This window comes from Aquarana catesbeiana, linkage group LG01, assembly GCF_042186555.1.
Source record: "Aquarana catesbeiana isolate 2022-GZ linkage group LG01, ASM4218655v1, whole genome shotgun sequence".
In the NCBI taxonomy this organism is placed as follows: Eukaryota; Metazoa; Chordata; class Amphibia; order Anura; family Ranidae; genus Aquarana; species Aquarana catesbeiana.
Window position 1 is genome coordinate 277,153,229 of NC_133324.1, and position 17,830 is coordinate 277,171,058.

At 46.5% G+C, this 17,830-nt stretch overlaps 2 protein-coding genes and 1 pseudogene across 3 annotated transcripts in view; 2 read left to right on the forward strand and 1 right to left on the reverse strand.

The window, feature by feature from the left end:
* The window catches only part of CDC45 (cell division cycle 45), a gene marked incomplete in the record, with an annotated part of 100,809 nt that extends 89,320 nt beyond the window's left edge, over positions 1-11,489 (reverse strand). The window contains 1 exon segment of the mRNA XM_073628954.1: positions 11,210-11,489. Within this exon segment, the coding sequence (XP_073485055.1) occupies positions 11,210-11,260 (51 nt within the window).
* UFD1 (ubiquitin recognition factor in ER associated degradation 1) overlaps positions 11,459-17,830 on the forward strand; it is a 37,508-nt gene continuing 31,136 nt past the window's right edge. Inside the window, exons 1-2 of one of the 2 annotated variants that reach the window (XM_073628960.1) lie at positions 11,459-11,613; positions 11,936-12,068. In XM_073628960.1, coding sequence (XP_073485061.1) covers positions 11,611-11,613; positions 11,936-12,068 — 136 coding nt within the window. In that variant the 5' untranslated portion in view covers positions 11,459-11,610. The remainder of the gene's footprint in view (positions 11,614-11,935; positions 12,069-17,830) is intronic. The other variant, XM_073628965.1, reaches the window with a different exon arrangement.
* LOC141124356 (U2 spliceosomal RNA) lies at positions 14,952-15,056 on the forward strand (annotated as a pseudogene).

A 17,830-nucleotide genomic window follows, 5' to 3' on the forward strand; every position in this document is an offset into this window, starting at 1 on the left:
ATACATCAACCTTCTAGCGGCTGGTGCCTTATATACGCGAAGGTCAGTTTCACACGATCAGCATGATTAAAAGTGATACGAATTGAATTATTTTTATTTTTTTATAACAAAAACATATTATACTTACCTGCTCTGTGCAATGGTTTCACACAACAGCTCCAATCCGCCTCTTCTCAGGTCCCTCGCCAGTGCTCCTGCAATTGTGTGCTTGCTCCCGAGTCCTGCTCCCTCCTCACTGTGATTGACAGAAGCGCAAGCCAATGGGAGAGAGCTGGGAGAGCAGCTGCTTTTGGCAATATTGCTGAATCGAGATATGGTGATCAAGCCAGTAACTGTTTTTCAAAAGAACAAGCTCTGCAGTAGAATGCATCACTTACAGAGATGAGGTAACCATTTAACAACAGCAGGGTGTTTACTATGATAATTTTATTTAGTAAGTAAAAACTTCCCAAAAAGGAAAAAAAAACTGTCTGCTGTAACTGCTTATAAAGTATTAGCTAGAGTCTGGTTTCAACTTCCCAGTGTATTTAAATCTGCTAGTATATCTAACACTTCTTCCCCCCCAGACTGACAATGCTACTGCCCAAAGGTGCCTCAGTGCTCCTTCATCCAGAGTGGTGGACATTAAAACAGGATATCACTTTAAGGATTTGGTTACAGCGGGGGGGGGGGGGGGGGCGTGGCCAGATGTGATCGAGGCAGTTAGCAACTCTTCAGAGCTACGTCTATCCTGAGCATAATCTGCGGTATTGGAGCACTCTAATCCGGATCACAACAGTACCGGCACCTGGGGGAAGGTAGGAGGATCGCAGTGATGCCTTCCGCGGCTTCTAAAAAGCTAGAGGGGGGTCACACGGATCAGCGTCAGACCCACTGCACTAAGGAGACGGAAAGAAGCTCCACCCCGCCATCTTGTCTTCCCAGAAGCCTGAACAGCGCGCCAAACACACAGCGACTAGGATGGCGCAGGCAGAGGATACAGAGGAGCTGCTGGCTGACACAGAAACGGCTGATGAAGCTATTAGCGGTGGACACGGAGGCAATCACCAGGCCAATCCTGGAGGCCATCAGTGCCAGTAAGTCGGAGCTAATGGGGAGAATTGATCTTTTGTCATCAGAATGCACACTGATCAGACATGATCTTGATAAAATTAGAGGTCGGCTTACCACGGTGGAGGACAGGGTTTCCGGTGTTGAAGACACTTCCCATACCCAGAGTACCCAACTTGCCGAACTCCGTGACCTGGTAAACTCCCTTCAACGCAGAGCAGACGATGCTGAGGACCGCAACATCAGGGTGGTTGGCCTGCCAGAGGGAGCAGAAGGGGATAGGCCAGCGCTATTTGCTGAGGCGTTTTTCACTAATCTTCTCTCACTGGAAGATTTACCCACCACATACATAGTGGAGAGAGCGCACAGGGTCCCCACTGGTAAAAGACCACCAGGAGCCTTCCCTAGACCCTTTTTGGTTCGGTTCTTAAACTACAGGGACAGGGACGTGATTTTGACGCAATCCAGGAAATCTAAAGAGTTGAAATTCGAAAATGCCAAGATAATGCTGTTCCCAGATTTTTCAGCAGCCACGCAGCAACAGCGCCGCTCCTTTAATGATGTACGCAGAAGGCTGCGTGAGAAAGAGGTGCAGTACAGCATGTTATATCCAAGCAGGCTCCGGGTACAATATAAAGGCAATGTGAGATTCTTTGACAATCCCGCAAAAGGCATGTGAACGGATGGATAAGGAACTTTCCTAACAACAGTTTGTGTGGAGATTTTTTGCCCAGGTAGAATGTTGCAGTTTAACCTCTTCAAGGGCATCACTGTTTAAAGGCAAGAATGAATGTTCCTAGCACTCGTCTCCTCTACTTACGAAAGTCATAAGTCAATCGGACATTTGCTGGATACGCAGACGTGCTGGTTTACCCTGAATCATCGCGGAAATGGAGGAACGATACACACTCCTGGAGTCATCATCACACTCCTGAGGAGTTTTGTCTCTATCTGAAGGGGTTTTCAAATCCGGAGGCTTCCATACTCATTGCCCAGAAACGCTTATGGCAGAAGTTTTAACAATTTTCCTGGACGTTTCGTTCATTTGGTGCTCTATTTTTTTTTCTATTTCTTTTTTCCTTTTTTCGCTTATTTTTGAATTTTTACTTTACACAAATGTACTCATTGCTCCTCTCAGAGTGGAGTTCAGGAAGAGGACATTATAGTTCTACTTACCCGAACACCCTTTAGTCAGTTGCATTCATAGCAAGGGTTTTTTTTTTTATGAGTCCAAAAATTTCTCAAGTGTTTCAATGCTCCATAGATTATGATGTTCGGAGCACAGCGAAGTTGGGAGTGCACAGTAGGAGAGCTGCCAGACTTTCGACGGTTGCGGCAGACACCCGCTGCAATTTTTTGTTTTTTGGGACGAAGCTACATGCCAGACTTTTTTGTGTTTTGTTGGGGATGTTCTCTGGTATAATAGCGGGGATGGGGGGAGGGTATAGCTTACTTGTCACAGCTCATATTCGTAAAGTCAATATAGGTTATATTATTGTATGGTCATCACTAGAAAGGAGGGAGGAGTTTTCTTTTAAATGTGGTAACAAGTATTTTTCTCAATGCAAAGACTGGGGTGGATAAATTGCACATTGTGTCTTGGAACGTCAGAGGCCTGAATCATAAGTTTAAGAGGGCACCGGTGTTCCAATACTTAAAGCAATCAAAACCGCACATAGTATTTTTGCAGGAGACACACTTGGACGGAAGCAGAGTGCTGTCTCTACGCAAACCGTGGACACAAAAAGCATTCCACTCTACTTATTCCACATTTGCCAGAGGAGTGTCGGTGCTAGTCAGTAAGGCAATTCCATGTAATGTACACCAGGTTATAACAGATCCTGGTGGACGTTATGTGGCGGTGGTAATGGATGTGTATTATAGTAGGATATTAATGGTGAATGTTTACATTTCTCCTCCATTTCAGGCCCAGTTACTATATGATATGCTGACCCAATTGGCTCAGTTTCTGCACCTCCCCCTGCTCTTGATGGGAGACTTCAATGCGGTGTTAGACGTGGCGTTGGACTCTTCCAACCAGAGTAGACTGAGTTCGGCAGACCTGTGTGGTTGGGCCTCCACGGCAAGTTTGGTCGAGCTGTGGAGATGGAAACACCCAACAGACAGATGCTACTCTCACCTGTCTTTAAAACATAGGTCGGCAGCGAGAATAGATCTAGCCTTTGGTAATAATATCTTGCAATATGTGGAGAGTGTTGAATATCTGGCAGGAGGCCTTTCCGACCATAATCCGCTTTCTCTTGCCCTGTCTTTCCCGACTGGGGCAAGGGGGGGTGGATGGCGCCTCTCAAGTGATTGGTTGCTAAATGAACAGGTGGCAGTCCATTTAGAGGGATCCATAAAGTCGTACTGGTCAATTAACGTAGATTCTGCCGATCCACCAACAGTATGGGATGCCTTTAAGGCAGTAACTAGAGGTGAATGTATATCAGCTATAAAAACGGCAAGGGTTAATGAAAATGAGGAGTTGGACACTTTAAAACAGAGTGAGAGGGAATGCGCAGAGGCTCATGCGGGTTCCCCTACTGGGGCCTCATATGAATCACTGCTGGAGGCAAGAAGGCGATTGTCCCTTCATGTGAAAAGTCTAACCAGTTCTGAAATGAGAAGAGCTGCACACGTGGTGTTTGCAGAGGGGGACAAGAATGGTAGGCTCCTGGCTATGCTAGTGGCGGACCAGTCACCCATTGCTCACATTCCAGTTATCAGGAACAAGCAAGGTACTATGGTCACTGACCCGGCCGCCTTTATGCAGGAGTTTATTGACTTCTTCTCCTCCTTATACTCACCGATCCCTGAATATGACACCGATGCATTGCATGTACTATTGGAAGGGTTACCCATCCCGAAGTTATCAGATGGTGATCGAAATTTATTAGATGCCAAAATAACAATCAAAGAGATACAGGCAGCAATATTTGCTTTCCCGCCTAATAAGGCCCCTGGGCCTGATGGGTTCCCCATTGATTTCTACAAGGCTAACGTTGAACAGTTGGCAGTTAGACTTAATTGGCTGCTAGAGTACTGTCACGACAATTCCTCCCTACCAAATTCCATGTTGGAGGCATATATGATCTTGTTGTTGAAGCCAGGAAAGGACCCGACGGACTGTGCGTCGTATAGGCCAATAGCACTTTTGAACACAGACCTAAAGATCCTAACCAAACTACTAGCCACGGTCATTCCAGCCATAGTTAATATTGACCAGACTGGATTTATGCCGGGAAAAATCGACGGACACAAACTTGAGGAGACTCTTTTTACCCACTTGCAACTGCCGCCCACAGACTCGGACACCAGAATTGTAGTATCCATAGATATAGAAAAAGCTTTTGACTCTGTTGATTGGAATTATATGCTCAAAGTATTAGAGGTTATGGGATTCGGTCCGCAATTCAGGAAGTGGATTTCTATGCTCTACAAGAACCCTAAGGTTGCCATAAGATTAGGATCTACTGAATCTGCTTACTTTAAAGTGGGCAGAGGCACTAGGCAGGGATGCCCACTGTCCCCATTTCTTTTTGCTTTAGTAATGGAGCCCATGGCCATAGCCCTTAGGTCCTCTGGTGATGTGGGGGCTATTAGAGTGGGTACAATTCACGAAACTTTGGCCTTGTATGCGGATGACATGCTCCTGTTTCTTAATGACCCTGGTAAATCTTTAAGGGCGGTCTTAGATATTCTAAACAAATTCGCCCTATTTTCAGGGCTCAGGGTGAACTGGAGCAAGTCGTCCATACTACCCATAGATGCCAAAGCTAAGGAAGGGGCTGACCCGAACCTTCAATTACAATGGGTGGACACATTCAAATATCTCGGGGTCAAAATCACGGTGAAAGTACAGGACTACTACTCATTGAATCTACTCCCACTGTTAACTCTCCTCAAACAAAAAGTACAAACCTGGGCTAAATTACCTCCGTCTTTTAAAAATGAAAATCCTACCGGTAATCCTCTATTTCCTTAGACATGTCCCGGTTTGGATACCAAAGGCAGATTTCAAGCGCATAAACAGCTTGGTAGGTTCATTTCTATGGGCACCTAAACCCCCTCGAATAAGACTTAAAGTGCTCCAGGAACCGTGCGCACAGGGAGGGTTGGCTCTACCGGATTGGCATAAGTACTATCTGGCAGGGCAAATGGTGTTTGCCCGCAGATGGCTACTGTCGGATGATGGGGACGCCTCCACAGTTTTGGAGGCGGCTCATCTTGGGTCATATGAAAGCTTACGCTTAGCCTTGTTCAGGTACCAAAACAGATTTACCAATCACACTGACGATGATAGCCACAATTAGAGCATGGGGCTTGGCGGTAAAGTTAGCATCTCCCAGTTATCAAGGGATTTCCCCGTCCTCTCCATTATGGATGAATCCCCTGCTACCACAATTTTACAATATGCCTGATCCTATGATCTGGGCAGTCAAGGGTATTTAAACACTCAAAGATATTACATCATATGGTGAACTTCTGTCTTTTCCTCAACTCAAGGCCAGACATGACTTACCTAATTCCTATCTATTCCGGTTCCTCCAACTCAGACACGCATATCAGCAGCAATTTAAGGAATTAAGGGTGGAATCCCTGCCTTCAACACTCGAATCTATGCTCTCCGAGGAGGAATTGCCTAAAATCCTCTCAGTAACATATAAAGAATTCTTCAAAATTACTCCAAAGGCAGTACTCAACTGTAGAACTAAATGGGAGGCAGAGGTTCTGGAAATACAGGGGGAAGAATGGGATGACTTATGGGCACAAACTTTTAGCTATCTAGTTTCAGCAAGAGATAGACTAATAGACTAAAAAAATGAAATCTTCCCTAACCAGCTCTCCACAGTCCTGCCCCTGCCCTCCTTTAACCCGCTGCCCCTTTGCGCACACACAAGGCATAGTGACAACAACTTCCCGGCAGTGACAGCACTGTTTCAGGAAGCCAGTGCAGTGACTCCCATTGCGCCCGGCTGCCCTTTTCAGGCTACACCGCTACTGGGGCTGACAAATGCCCAGGCGCACCGGGGCGCCATTTCTAGTCGACCCCTGATGAGAAAATAAATAAATATATTATATTATATTATCAAGAGTGAGACAGCTTGTTTACTGTTGACATGCTGTGATTGACTACAGCTAATCACAATATAGGGTGCTGTGATTGGACCAGGCACCATGTGATAGCTGTTGGCCAATCACAGCAATACAATCATGAACAGAAGCCATCATGACTGTTTTGTTGACATTGTCATAGCGTTCAGGATACACTGGCCGCTCACAGCGGTCATGGTATAGGGTCACGCTAGTGTGCATATGCTAGGCAATGTACGTTGTACCAAGGGTCGCGCTAGTGGGCAAGTGCCACCCAAGAATGTCATATGACGTCCTGGACTTTGAGTGGCGATATCTGAATGATGCCTCAGCTGCAGGCATTATTCAGATTTTTTTTTTTCCAGCCGGCAATTCCCTATAAAGTAAAAGCCATAATAGCGGCTATTTAGCTGCTTGCTTGCTTTTACAGACGGCCCCCACCACCCTATGGTGCCTCTCCCGGCCTGCTCATGCGATCAGCAAGCCAGAGAATTGTAAACTGCCACCGGCGGCAGATTCATAGAGCTGACCACAGACTAGAAGAGACGTCATGACATCACTTCTGGCACCAGCAAATGTAAACACTGCTGCTTTTTCCTTGCTGGGAAGCCTGAGGTCGATTTTTTTCCCCCTTTTTAAGCTCAGGCTTTCCAGCATAGAGGAGAGATATGGGGACTTCTAGACCCCCAGATCGCTCTGTAAAGAGGATGCTTACATTCCTTGTAATAGAAAAAATAGGGATAAATAAAAAAAAAAAAAAAAAAAAAAAAGGAAGAAAGAAGGAAGAAGGAAGAAAGAAAGAAGCAAATGCGCCCACATATATAAACAGCGCTCAAACCACACGTGAGGTATCGCTGTGAACAGTCGAGCGAGAGCAAAAATTTGAGTGCAAGACCTTCTCTCTAACAAAACTGGTAGCCTGTAAAAACATTTTTAAAAGGGAAGCCCATGGAGATTTTTAACCACCTCAATACCAGGCCTATTCTGACACTTCTCTCCTACATGTAAAAATCATCATTTTTTTTGCTAGAAAATTACTCAGAACCACCAAAACATTATATATTTTTTTTTAGCAGACACCCTAGGGAATAAAATGGCGCTCATTGCAACTTTTTATCTTTCACGGTATTTGCGCAATAATTTTTCAAACGCCTTTTTTTTTTGTGGAAATGAATTAAAAATAACAAAACAGTAAAGTTAGCCCAATTTTTTTGTATAATGTGAAAGATGATGTTACGCTGAGTAAATAGATACCCCACATCTCTCCTCCAGGCTGGAAAGCATGAGATCAGGAAATTTTTTTTTACCGATCTCATACTGACAGCCGCGATCGCGGCTTCATTTATTTCGTGACGTCATCATGACGTCATAAAGATGACTGGTGACCATCTGGTCACCAGTCATCTCTATCGTCCTCATCCGGCCGATTCTGTGCACGATAAGAACGATCATAGAGGCAGTTCCACCGCTTGATCGTTCTTGTAGGCGACGGGAGGGGACGCCTCCCGCCGCCATCCGGTGCTTCTCCGGGCTCTCCCGTGTCATCGGGAGCCCGGAGAAGCACCGGATGGCGGTGGGAGGCGTCCCCTCCCGTCGCCTACAAGAACGATCAAGCGGTGGAACTGCCTCTATGATCGTTCTTATCGTGCACAGAATCACCGGCTGAAAAGAATGATATCTGAATGATGTCTGTAGCTACAGGCATCATTCAGATATCACCCCACAAACACGACGACGTTTATATACAGTGGCCGGTTTTGAAGTGGTTAAGTACCAAAGTTTGGCCCCATTCCATGAGTGTGCACAATTTTAAAGTGTGACATGTTAAAGCGGTAGTACACACACACACACACACACACACACACACACACACACACCTGTAAGGTAAAAGGCATAATGAGCTAGTATGCACCGCATACTAGCTCATTATGAAATACTTACCTTAGAACGAGGCATCGGTATCTTACCTGGTCCATGCCGAGGTAGCTGACATGTTGCCTCGGCATGTCTTCCGGGTATCTTCCGTCGCTCCCGCGCGGGAGACTTCTTTCCGGCAAGGTCCCATCATCTGCCGGGCTTTCAGCCGAGAATCCCCTGTGCACATGTGCCGCTGCAGTCAGCAGCTCATTGCAAAGGGAATATCTCCTAAACCTACAACCGCTTTAAGTATCTATTTACTCAACTTTACTAGGCCTGGGCTGAAAGTGGTTAAACGGGATTGTAAAAAATAACCATTGGTTGGCCTCATTCACCTATAGGAAATATAGGAACGTGTATATACGGTACAAGTGTGTAGTCACAGAGTCCCTTGAAAGGTTTATATCAATGGTCACAGCATACAATTGCTCTTTATAACACCAGCATTGTAATAGGGCCTCATTCGTGTACTACAATGTACGTCGGTGCGAGGGCCACGTCTGTCCCCATGGGGATGTACAGGTGTTCTGTAGCCGCCGCGTCCCAATGGACACGAATAGGACTCCACAGACACAGCCATGCAGACGCATGGCCCAGAACACACAGGGTCAGTGTATAGGGCCATGGACCCACACAGATGTCTGTAGAGTTGCTGCTTCTCAATGGACAAGAATGAGACTACCTGCAGAGAAATGCCTGTACATTTTTTTTTTCTCCCATCAGCTCATCCCCACAGTTATTACCTTTTATCTCCACTTGACCCTCCCTTCTAGATTGTAAGCTCTAACGAGCAGGGCCCTCTGATCCCTCCTGTATTGATTTGTATTATAAGTGTAATGTCTGCCCCATGCAGTGTTGCCAACTGCCCGTTAATTTACGGGCAGCCCGTAAAAATCACCCCATTTTCGGGGCGCCCGTGAATGCCCGTTACGGGCAGCCGGTGCCCATAAAAAAGATGGCTGCGGGCCGGCCATGCAACTGCGCATGCGCCGTTCCGAAGCCTGCAGGACTCGGGAAAAATCGTACAAGCTCGGCAGGCCAGCGCATGCGCAGTAATGTAATGACGCGGCTTGGCGCCATTTTTGGACAGAAGCCGCCGCTCGATCTTCAGTTCTCGGCGGTTCAGCGGGGGGGAGCAGGAGGAGCCATGTTACCGGGCCCGGCCACGGCAGGACAGGTAACAGTCACTCTCTCCTCCCCTCTCCCTGGATGCTCTCCCCTCCTTCTTTCTCCCCCCCCCGAAGCTCTTCTTCTGCTGGTTCCATATACACCCGATCACCCGGATTCCACTCTCCGTCTCCGGTGAGTACATCCCAGCCTGCCAGCTTTGTCTCCGGCGCTCTCTCTCTCTGCGGGGTTACCCACTATCAGGTGGGCACCTGGCACTACCCATGTCTGCTGCTGCCTTTTGTTCTGCCAGCCGTGCCTGCAGTCCGAACCAGTGCGGCGTTCCCCACTGGGTGGCCGGGGCTGGGGTGACCGATGTGTGCCGGGGACGACCGGGGCTGTGCGGTGTTCATGTCTGCAGAGCACACTGTGCATTGTGATGAAGTTACTCTGATAACGGGATCCGTTGTGTGTGTGCTCATGGCTGTCACTGTGCATGGAGATGTGTGTGTGTGTGTGTGTGTGTGTGTGTGTGTGTGTGTGTGTGTGTATATATATATATATATATATATCTGTGTGTATATATCACAGTGAGTGACAGCCTCTGACCATCTCGTGTGCCCGCAGCCTCTGACCATCTCGTGTGCCCGCAGCCTCTGACCATCTCGTGTGCCCAGTGCCCGCAGCCTCTGACCATCTCCTGCCCAGTGCCCGCAGCCTCTGACCATCTCCTGCCCGCAGCCTCTGACCATCTCCTGCCCGCAGCCTCTGACCATCTCCTGCATCATGTCTGCAGTCTCTGAGGGGGAGTCGGGAAAGGAGTCAAGAGTGGGAGCGCCGCCGGGATCATGGGGTCACGGGAGAAGTCAGACGTGTGTGGACTGTGGAGAGGAGACCATAGGAAAACCAGAACCACCAAGCTGGAGCCATCTGACTGAGCCCTGCACGATGCACCTGAGAGGAGGTCAGTGACAGCACTGGCAAGTCAGTCTAGGGGGGGTTGCTGATGTAAGGGGGAGTGAATACAATAATGTAAGGGGCACCGATATAAAGGTTTCCCCCTAAATTAGTAACTCCCCTTACCTTAGTGTATTCACTCTGCGGAAGGTGGTCTCTGGTCACCAGAGTGCCCACCACATCAGAGTTCCTGGCATTCCCCTTTACATCAAAGTCTGCAGGATTGCCCCTTACAGTGCAAAGGGGAACTCAATCTGCGGACCCTGATGTAATTGGGAACTCTGATGTAAAGGGAACACAGTGGACTCTGATGTAAGGTGGTCTCTGGTCACCAGAGCCCCCCTCTACATCAGAGTTCCCCCATAGATCATGATCTGCAGCGTTCCCCTTTACATAAGAGTTCCCTTTCACTGTAAGGGGGATCCCTGCAGACTCTGATGTAAGGAGGGAACCTAGTGCTAGCTGGGTTATAGTAACCTGACCTTCATGTCAATGGAGAAATATGTTTTTTGACTTTTGTTTAGCTTAAACACATTGCTAACAGCACTAGCTATATGTTTATAGTTCAAATATGTATCCTTGCACTGTTTAGCACTGAAAATAGTAATTTTAGGTACTTTTTTGCAGCGCCAGTAAAAAAATGCGGATCTGCCAGCAATTTTCATGATTTTCGCCAGTAAAAAAAGTGGTGCCGTTTGTAAATTTTGTCATCCTGCCAGTAAATTTCACTTCAGGGGGTTGGCAACACTGGCCCCATGTTGTAAAGCGCTGCGCAAACTGTTGGCGCTATATACATCCTGTATAATAATAATAATACATCCCTATGGGGGCAAACGTACTCTGTAGTACACCCATGTGAATGAGGCCCCATTACAATGCTGGTGTTATATAGTGGAATTGTATGCTGTGGCCATTGATATAAACCTTCCATAGGACTCTGTGACTACACACTGGTACCGTATATACACGTCCTATATGTCCTGAAGAAGCCCTCTGACGTCCTTCCCACACAATACACCCGAGGACAAAGGAATAGGACACGCAGCCCGGGCTATATACACACCGGCGGCCCCCTCCTCACCTCATGCACTATCACATCGTAGAACTCCTTACGAAGGTCGCTGACAAACATCTCTGCGTCTGGCGGGTGTCTGCCCTCGAAACTGGCGCTAAACTTCTCTCCCCGCACAGGCCAATCACAGAGCCCGCTTTCCCCTGACGAAAAGCGAACACCAGCCACTGACAACTACGGCCCACACCACCAATAGATTCAGCCAGCCAATAGGGGGGTCCTCTGAAAGCTTTAGCTTTCGCTTCCGGACGGGCCGCAAGTGCTGCTGGTAGTTGTAGTGTAACGGCGCAAAGCGTTGTGATCTGCGGTTGCGCTGTGTTGTGTATGGACTGGGCTTCAATAGAGACACTTCCGGCTGAGGAGAGTGACTCAGTGCGATATTGTTGTGAAGTACCTAAACCGGCAGCGCCATGGTAAGACGTATCGAGGAAAGCACAGTGTTGGGGGCTCCATTCTGTCTGCTCCTTTAGCAGAGGTTTCCTAGAAATGGAACTTTCATGAAGTAGATGTTGTTAGTGGTGATGAGGAATGATGGAGTGAGAGATATCATGTGTAAAGGAGGAAGGTGTGAGCTCAGACAGTCCAGCTTTCAGTCTCAGGAGTGTCCTGCCATGAAGTGTATTGAGCACTTACCTGAACTCATCGTGTCTCCACCAGTCCTCCAATGTTTGGTGTGATGTGCCCAGACCTCATCCACAGGCACACAGCTAACATTCTCTTTACTTTCTCTTCCAGTTTTCTTTCAATATGTTTGACCACCCTATACCGAGGGTTTTCCAGAACCGCTTCTCCACCCAGTACCGCTGCTACTCCGTCTCCATGCTGGCTGGCCCAAATGACCGCTCGGATGTGGAGAAAGGAGGGAAAAGTAAGTTCTGTTCTACAAGTTGTATTAAATATTGATGGGCTCCAATGTGTTCCGACTAGGATCCGGATCATATGTGCAAGCCCACCAGTGTCCCATTCACACGGCAACACAGTACAGAGTTATATGTCCCATGAGTACGTGTACTCTCCTTTTAAAGTATATGTATACCCTCACCTTGTAAAACAACCCATTCTGTTTAAAATAGAAGTGAAAGGCAAAACATTTGTGTATAGATATATAAAAAAAAATACATCTCGCTGAGCTCTGCAGAGTGTAATTTCAGCTCTCTGCCCCCTTTTTTCTGATTTCTTAATGAAGCTTTATATTTCAGCAATTTGAACAGATGTAGAGAAGAAAAGACCACTGATAAACAGGTACAAATTATGTAGGAGGATTTGTTTCATCTCTTTGTATCACCCGAGGCTACTCACTTCACTGGGTATATGGAAGTGGCTTTCATCCACATGCCCACCCACAGTGCAGTCCTAAATGGATATTATAATTTTTTAATTATGTCTGAATACCTTTCTTTTATTTTAATTGTATGTGTCTGGCTGCCTAGGCTATGTTGTCATCAGGGGATTTCCTTGGACTCCTGGGATATCGACGTACTCTGTCCCGGGAGTCCAAGCGAATCGCCTGATTCTCTTTTAATTGACAGGTTGCTTTAACAACGGGGTAGGAACTTCTGCCGCCACCATTGCTATGGCAACCTGCAATCAACAACCTGCAGCGGTTCAGGAGGTGCATGCTAGGTAGCCAGCTGCACCTAGTCCTGGAAATAGACACAAGCAGGCGTCAGATGCCCAGAACCGCGATGGCCCCCGCCTGCTTCCGAGATCAGAAAAAAAACACATAATTACAGTTGCGACAGTATACAAATAGTAATGTACAATCTGTGCCAATCATGGGGGTGCTTTTAGAAAAAAACTGATTACAGTGACTGGAGCTCTGATTTAAGGGCTCATTCACATGGGCAGCCAGGGGGTGGTAAAAGCAGATGGTTAAGTTATGGTTTTACCACCACCCGACTGCCCATCTAAACACCACATAATTATACGGCATGCCGCATTTGGTGGGTGTTACTATCACCAAACATGACCTATTCAAGTTAAGTGAATGGGGCTGCGCTGCTATCACCTTGCAATGCATGTAGTTGTGTCATGATGGGCAAGCAATTTGAAGGTTAGAACAGGTGGTGAGGAGGTGACATATCCACAGCAGGTCAGTTTTTGGAGGGGCAGCAGTAATAGGCATACATGTGAACAAGCCCTTGATGTGGTTGTAAACCCTCACATGCAAAGTGACTGGCTTCAGGTGATACACAGCGGTGTAACAAATCCTCCAATGTAAGTTGCAACTGTCTATCTGCAACCCGTTCTTCTCTACATCCATTCAAAGTGCTGAATTTTAAAGCTTATCTGAGCTATCGGAAAGCAGGGGGCAGAGAGCTGAAGTTACACTCTACAGAGCTCAGTGAAGAGAGCTCTGAGAGCTGATTGGAGGGAAGGAACACACACTCCTTCACACAGTACACAGGAACAGAGCTGAGGCTGTCAATCTGCTTGAACTCCCACCCCTGTCAGGAAAACTTGTCACAAGTGATTCATGCTGATAGCAGAGGAACAAAGCAGCAGACAAAAGTGACATTTAGTGCTCTTAATTGAGACACGTACACACTATAAAGCAAGGGTCTTCAAACTATGGCCCTCCAGTTGTTCAGGAACTACAATTCCCATCATGCCTAGTCATGTCTGTGAATGTCAGAGTTTTGCAATGCCTCATGGGATGTGTAGTTCCGCAACAGCTGGAGGGTCGTGGTTTGAGGATCCCTGCTATAAAGCAAGGGTCAACAACTTGTAGATCGTGGTCTGGGCTTGTTGACCCGCCATCCTAGAGCATCAAACAGAGTGCAATGCAGAGGGACTACTTGTAAAGTTGGAGTTGTAGTAGGGAGCAAGAACCGCATAAGCCGATGCCTCCTCTGTAGTGCCGGCTCCTGTCCCAGACAGAATGTTACCAACTACACTCCATCTCCTATCATGGCTAGCGGTCTCCAGAGTGGTACCAGGAGCAGGAAAGAAGAGATCTTCAGGTCAGTGTGAAGCAATACACTGGACATAATAGTATAGGGCTGCTTTCACACTGAAGCGCTGTGGTTTACCCACACCGCGGGTGCTGTGCAGTGTACCTGCAGCTATTATATATTGCAGATTTGGTGCACTTTCTGAAAGTGCATTATTTTGCATCTTGGTGTGCATTGTTCTTATTATTGCTGGAAAGCACTAGGGATGCACCGAATGTTTTTTTTTTTTTGGTGCCGAAACCGATACCGAAAATAAATCTTCCTTGATCCCGAAATAGGCTTTTTTTTATATATTACCCCAAAAAATTATTGGATATACAAAATTGTGTTACATTCATTTTGGTTTTATTATTTATATTCAACTTAATCATTAATTTTATGAAGAAAAGAATACTACAATCCAGTAATGTCAAAAAGTACTTTAATAAAAAAGTAACCCACATAAAATTGGACAATGGACACAGAAGATAAAAATAAAATAAAATAAGACTGCAGTCAGTGCACATTGCACCACCATACCAAATAAAACAGGCATAAAAAAAATAAAATAAATAATAATTATTAATATTATTATAAAAATGCCAAAGACTGACTTTTTTTATATTTTATTCATTTACAACTTGTATCAGAACTAGTCATTCAGTTTTCTCTCCCTAAGGTGTCAGCGGCTGGATGTGCGATAAGTGTATGTATGTAGCTGCGGGTTACATACATAGTCATACAGTAGACCGCACTGTGTTCCGGCCCCGGTATGGGCGGAGACAGCCTGGAACACAGACTAGTCTACAGCAGCGGTGCTCGCTTCTCGGCCTTTTGGCTAAGATCAAGTGTAGTATCTGTTCTTATCAGTTTCCAGAGGAGGCGCTGTGTCACTCTCGTTGGGGAGGGCCGGCAAATCCAATGGTGTCATAGTACCTGGAAAGGCGATACTCAGCAGGGACTACGCCGAGTTGCCCGAAAGTATACTGGGGACCGGCCAATGGTTGAGTCTGAGCCGTCTGGAAGGGTGCTCCTGGTGGGGATGGGTGCTGCATTTTGGTCTGGCTGAAGGGTCGGGTCCCTGGCCTTCTGGCCTGGATTGTGGTGGCTCTAGCTGCTGACAGTTATTTGGGTAGGAGAAAGTTTACTCCCCTTTTGGCAGGGGGGGGAGTGGCTAGTATCCATTTACCCAAATGTGAAACTGGAAGGGGTGATGGGAGTGACGGTGGAGCCTTCGGGGCAAGGGCTCTCGCCAAGCTTCCTGAACCTCATGCCTTTTCTGTCTGCGGTGGGGGCTGTCGTGGTCTAGGCTGTGGGCCAGGGTAGGTCTTGAAAGCCTATGGAGTAGTGCCCCTGGGTGGCAGCCAGGGGTGCCATAAGATCACTGTGAGTGGCAGTCACTTTGATTTTGGGCACCACGGTCACTGCACCATAACACAGCTTTTTTTGCACCTGCCTCTTGGGCCGGGCCTTTTGGCTAGGACCAGAGGAATTTTTTATTCCTGGCCGGAGGGCCTGGTCATTGTGTCTCACAATGGCCACTTCTTTTCACTCTCCTCTCCACTATCCCTTCCCCCACTTTTTTCTTTTTTTGATTGAAATCCTGTGTTGTCACGTCTTGTTTTACACGTTTGTCCCACTGTGTGTTGTGATGAGTAAGGATGCGGGTCCTCGGGCCAGCCCTGAAAGTCTTGGGAAGGGGTGGACATGGCCTTTTGGCTTAGTTTGCCCTCTCTCATGGGGTCTCCCTTCGGGGGAGCCCCACCTAGTACTTGGGTGGGTCCTGTCTCGGCAGGCCCTCCAGAGAACGGGGTCTGTCTGGTTTTGGCCAGACGGACCATTGTAAGTACCTTTGTCCCCGCAGGAGCCTAACGCCCCGGGGGATCAGGGAATTGGCACGTCTTGTGTACCCGTGGCACTTTTTTGTGAGCACTCTTTATGTGTGTGCACATTTTTTATGCACCGGGTGAAGTTTTTGGGGTGTGTTTTGCACGCCATAGGCTTTCAAAAAAAAAAAAAAAAGCGGTGCTCAGCCAATCACAGCAAGCAATGTAGACTAGTCTGTGTTTATGGAAGTCTCTGTCCATACCCAGAACACAGTGTGGTATAGTGTATATAAACAATAAATTACGCTTAATTGAAATCAAACATTAACAGCGCTTTATGTAAATAAACTTGTATACATTGATGTAATGACATCTGGTGCATTCAGTTAAACCATCTCAGGTCAGGTATGAAATACTCATTAAGCAAGGAGTCCACTTCTAATCATGCATCACTCCTTCTCATCCCTTGTTAGGATAGGGATAGAGACATGAACACTAATGTGTCCTAAGGTCAGTTCAATATGATGCCTGCCTAGAAGACAGGTAAAGAGTGAAAAATCGCAAATCCACCAGTGCAGATCAGCTTGCAACTTCTACACCTCCACCAGTCCACCTTGTGCTTTCCCCTTTGTGTGTGCGCTTACCAGAGGGGATTTGTAACTGAGGCTGTTACTATCCTTTGTAGCATTTGTCAGTAGCTCTCGTGTTGACAACCCCAGCTCTACATGTAAAACACGTTATGGAACCAATGTTCATTGCATGTAAAAATTAGAGGGGATACCACTCACAGAGTTACTCCGTTTATTAAATATAGTACTGTAGTATGTAGATGCCACAGATACAGAATATACAGTTTTGCACATGCAGCGGGCTGACAGCTTAGGGAGAGACAATGACATAGTTTGGCTCAACAACAGAACAAACTATGTATAAGTACTTTAAAGAACAACTCTCTCAACTAACCATAACAGAAATATGGCAGAAGTCCGTTATTCTGTTTCACAGTTTCTGTAAATATAACATAGTACAGTGCTATGCTATAATACATTTTTTATTCTATTATTTTCTTTCAACTTAAATGAGAACTAGTAGTTTTTTTTCCCCCAAGTTCTCTCCCTAAGGTGTCAGCGGCTGGATGTGCGATAATAAAGTGTATGTATGTAGCTGCGGGTTAGATACATGGTCAATACAGTAGACCGCACTGTGTTCCGGCCCCAGGTATGGGCGGAGACATCCTGGAAGTGAAACACAGACTATTCTACAGCAGCGGTGCTCAGCCAATCACAGCAAGCAATGTAAACTAGTCCGTGTTTATGGAAGTCACCGCCCATACCCAGAACACAGTGCGGTATAGTATAGTAGAATGTAGACAGCCACAGATACAGAACATAGAGTTTTGCATTTGCACATGCAGCAGGCTGACCGCTTAGGGAGAGACATAGTTTGGCCCAATAGCAACAAACTATGGTACAGTAGTTCAAAAGCTGGAGTTCTCTCTTAAATTGAAGTGTAAAAAACTGTAGAAGAGCTACAATGAACAACCAACAAATGGCACAACTAGACAATTGGAACATACTAGGTAGTCAGTCATACTATGTTGTATGTTCCAATTGTCCAATAGCACAGTCCAATACCAATTCATTTACTATGTTCAACGTGGTAAATGAATTGGTCTATGCTACGGATTTTTAAATCTATTTCAGTTAAAGTGGCAGATTTCACTTTAAGAACAAAAGCTGTTCAGCTTTCTCACAGGAGAGACGGTTTCTCTTTTCATCAAGAATATGAGATGCTAGACTGAATAGTCTCTCACTCTCTGTACTGGTGCTTGGGGCAGATAAATATCTGTGTGCAATCTGTGCAAGCAAGGG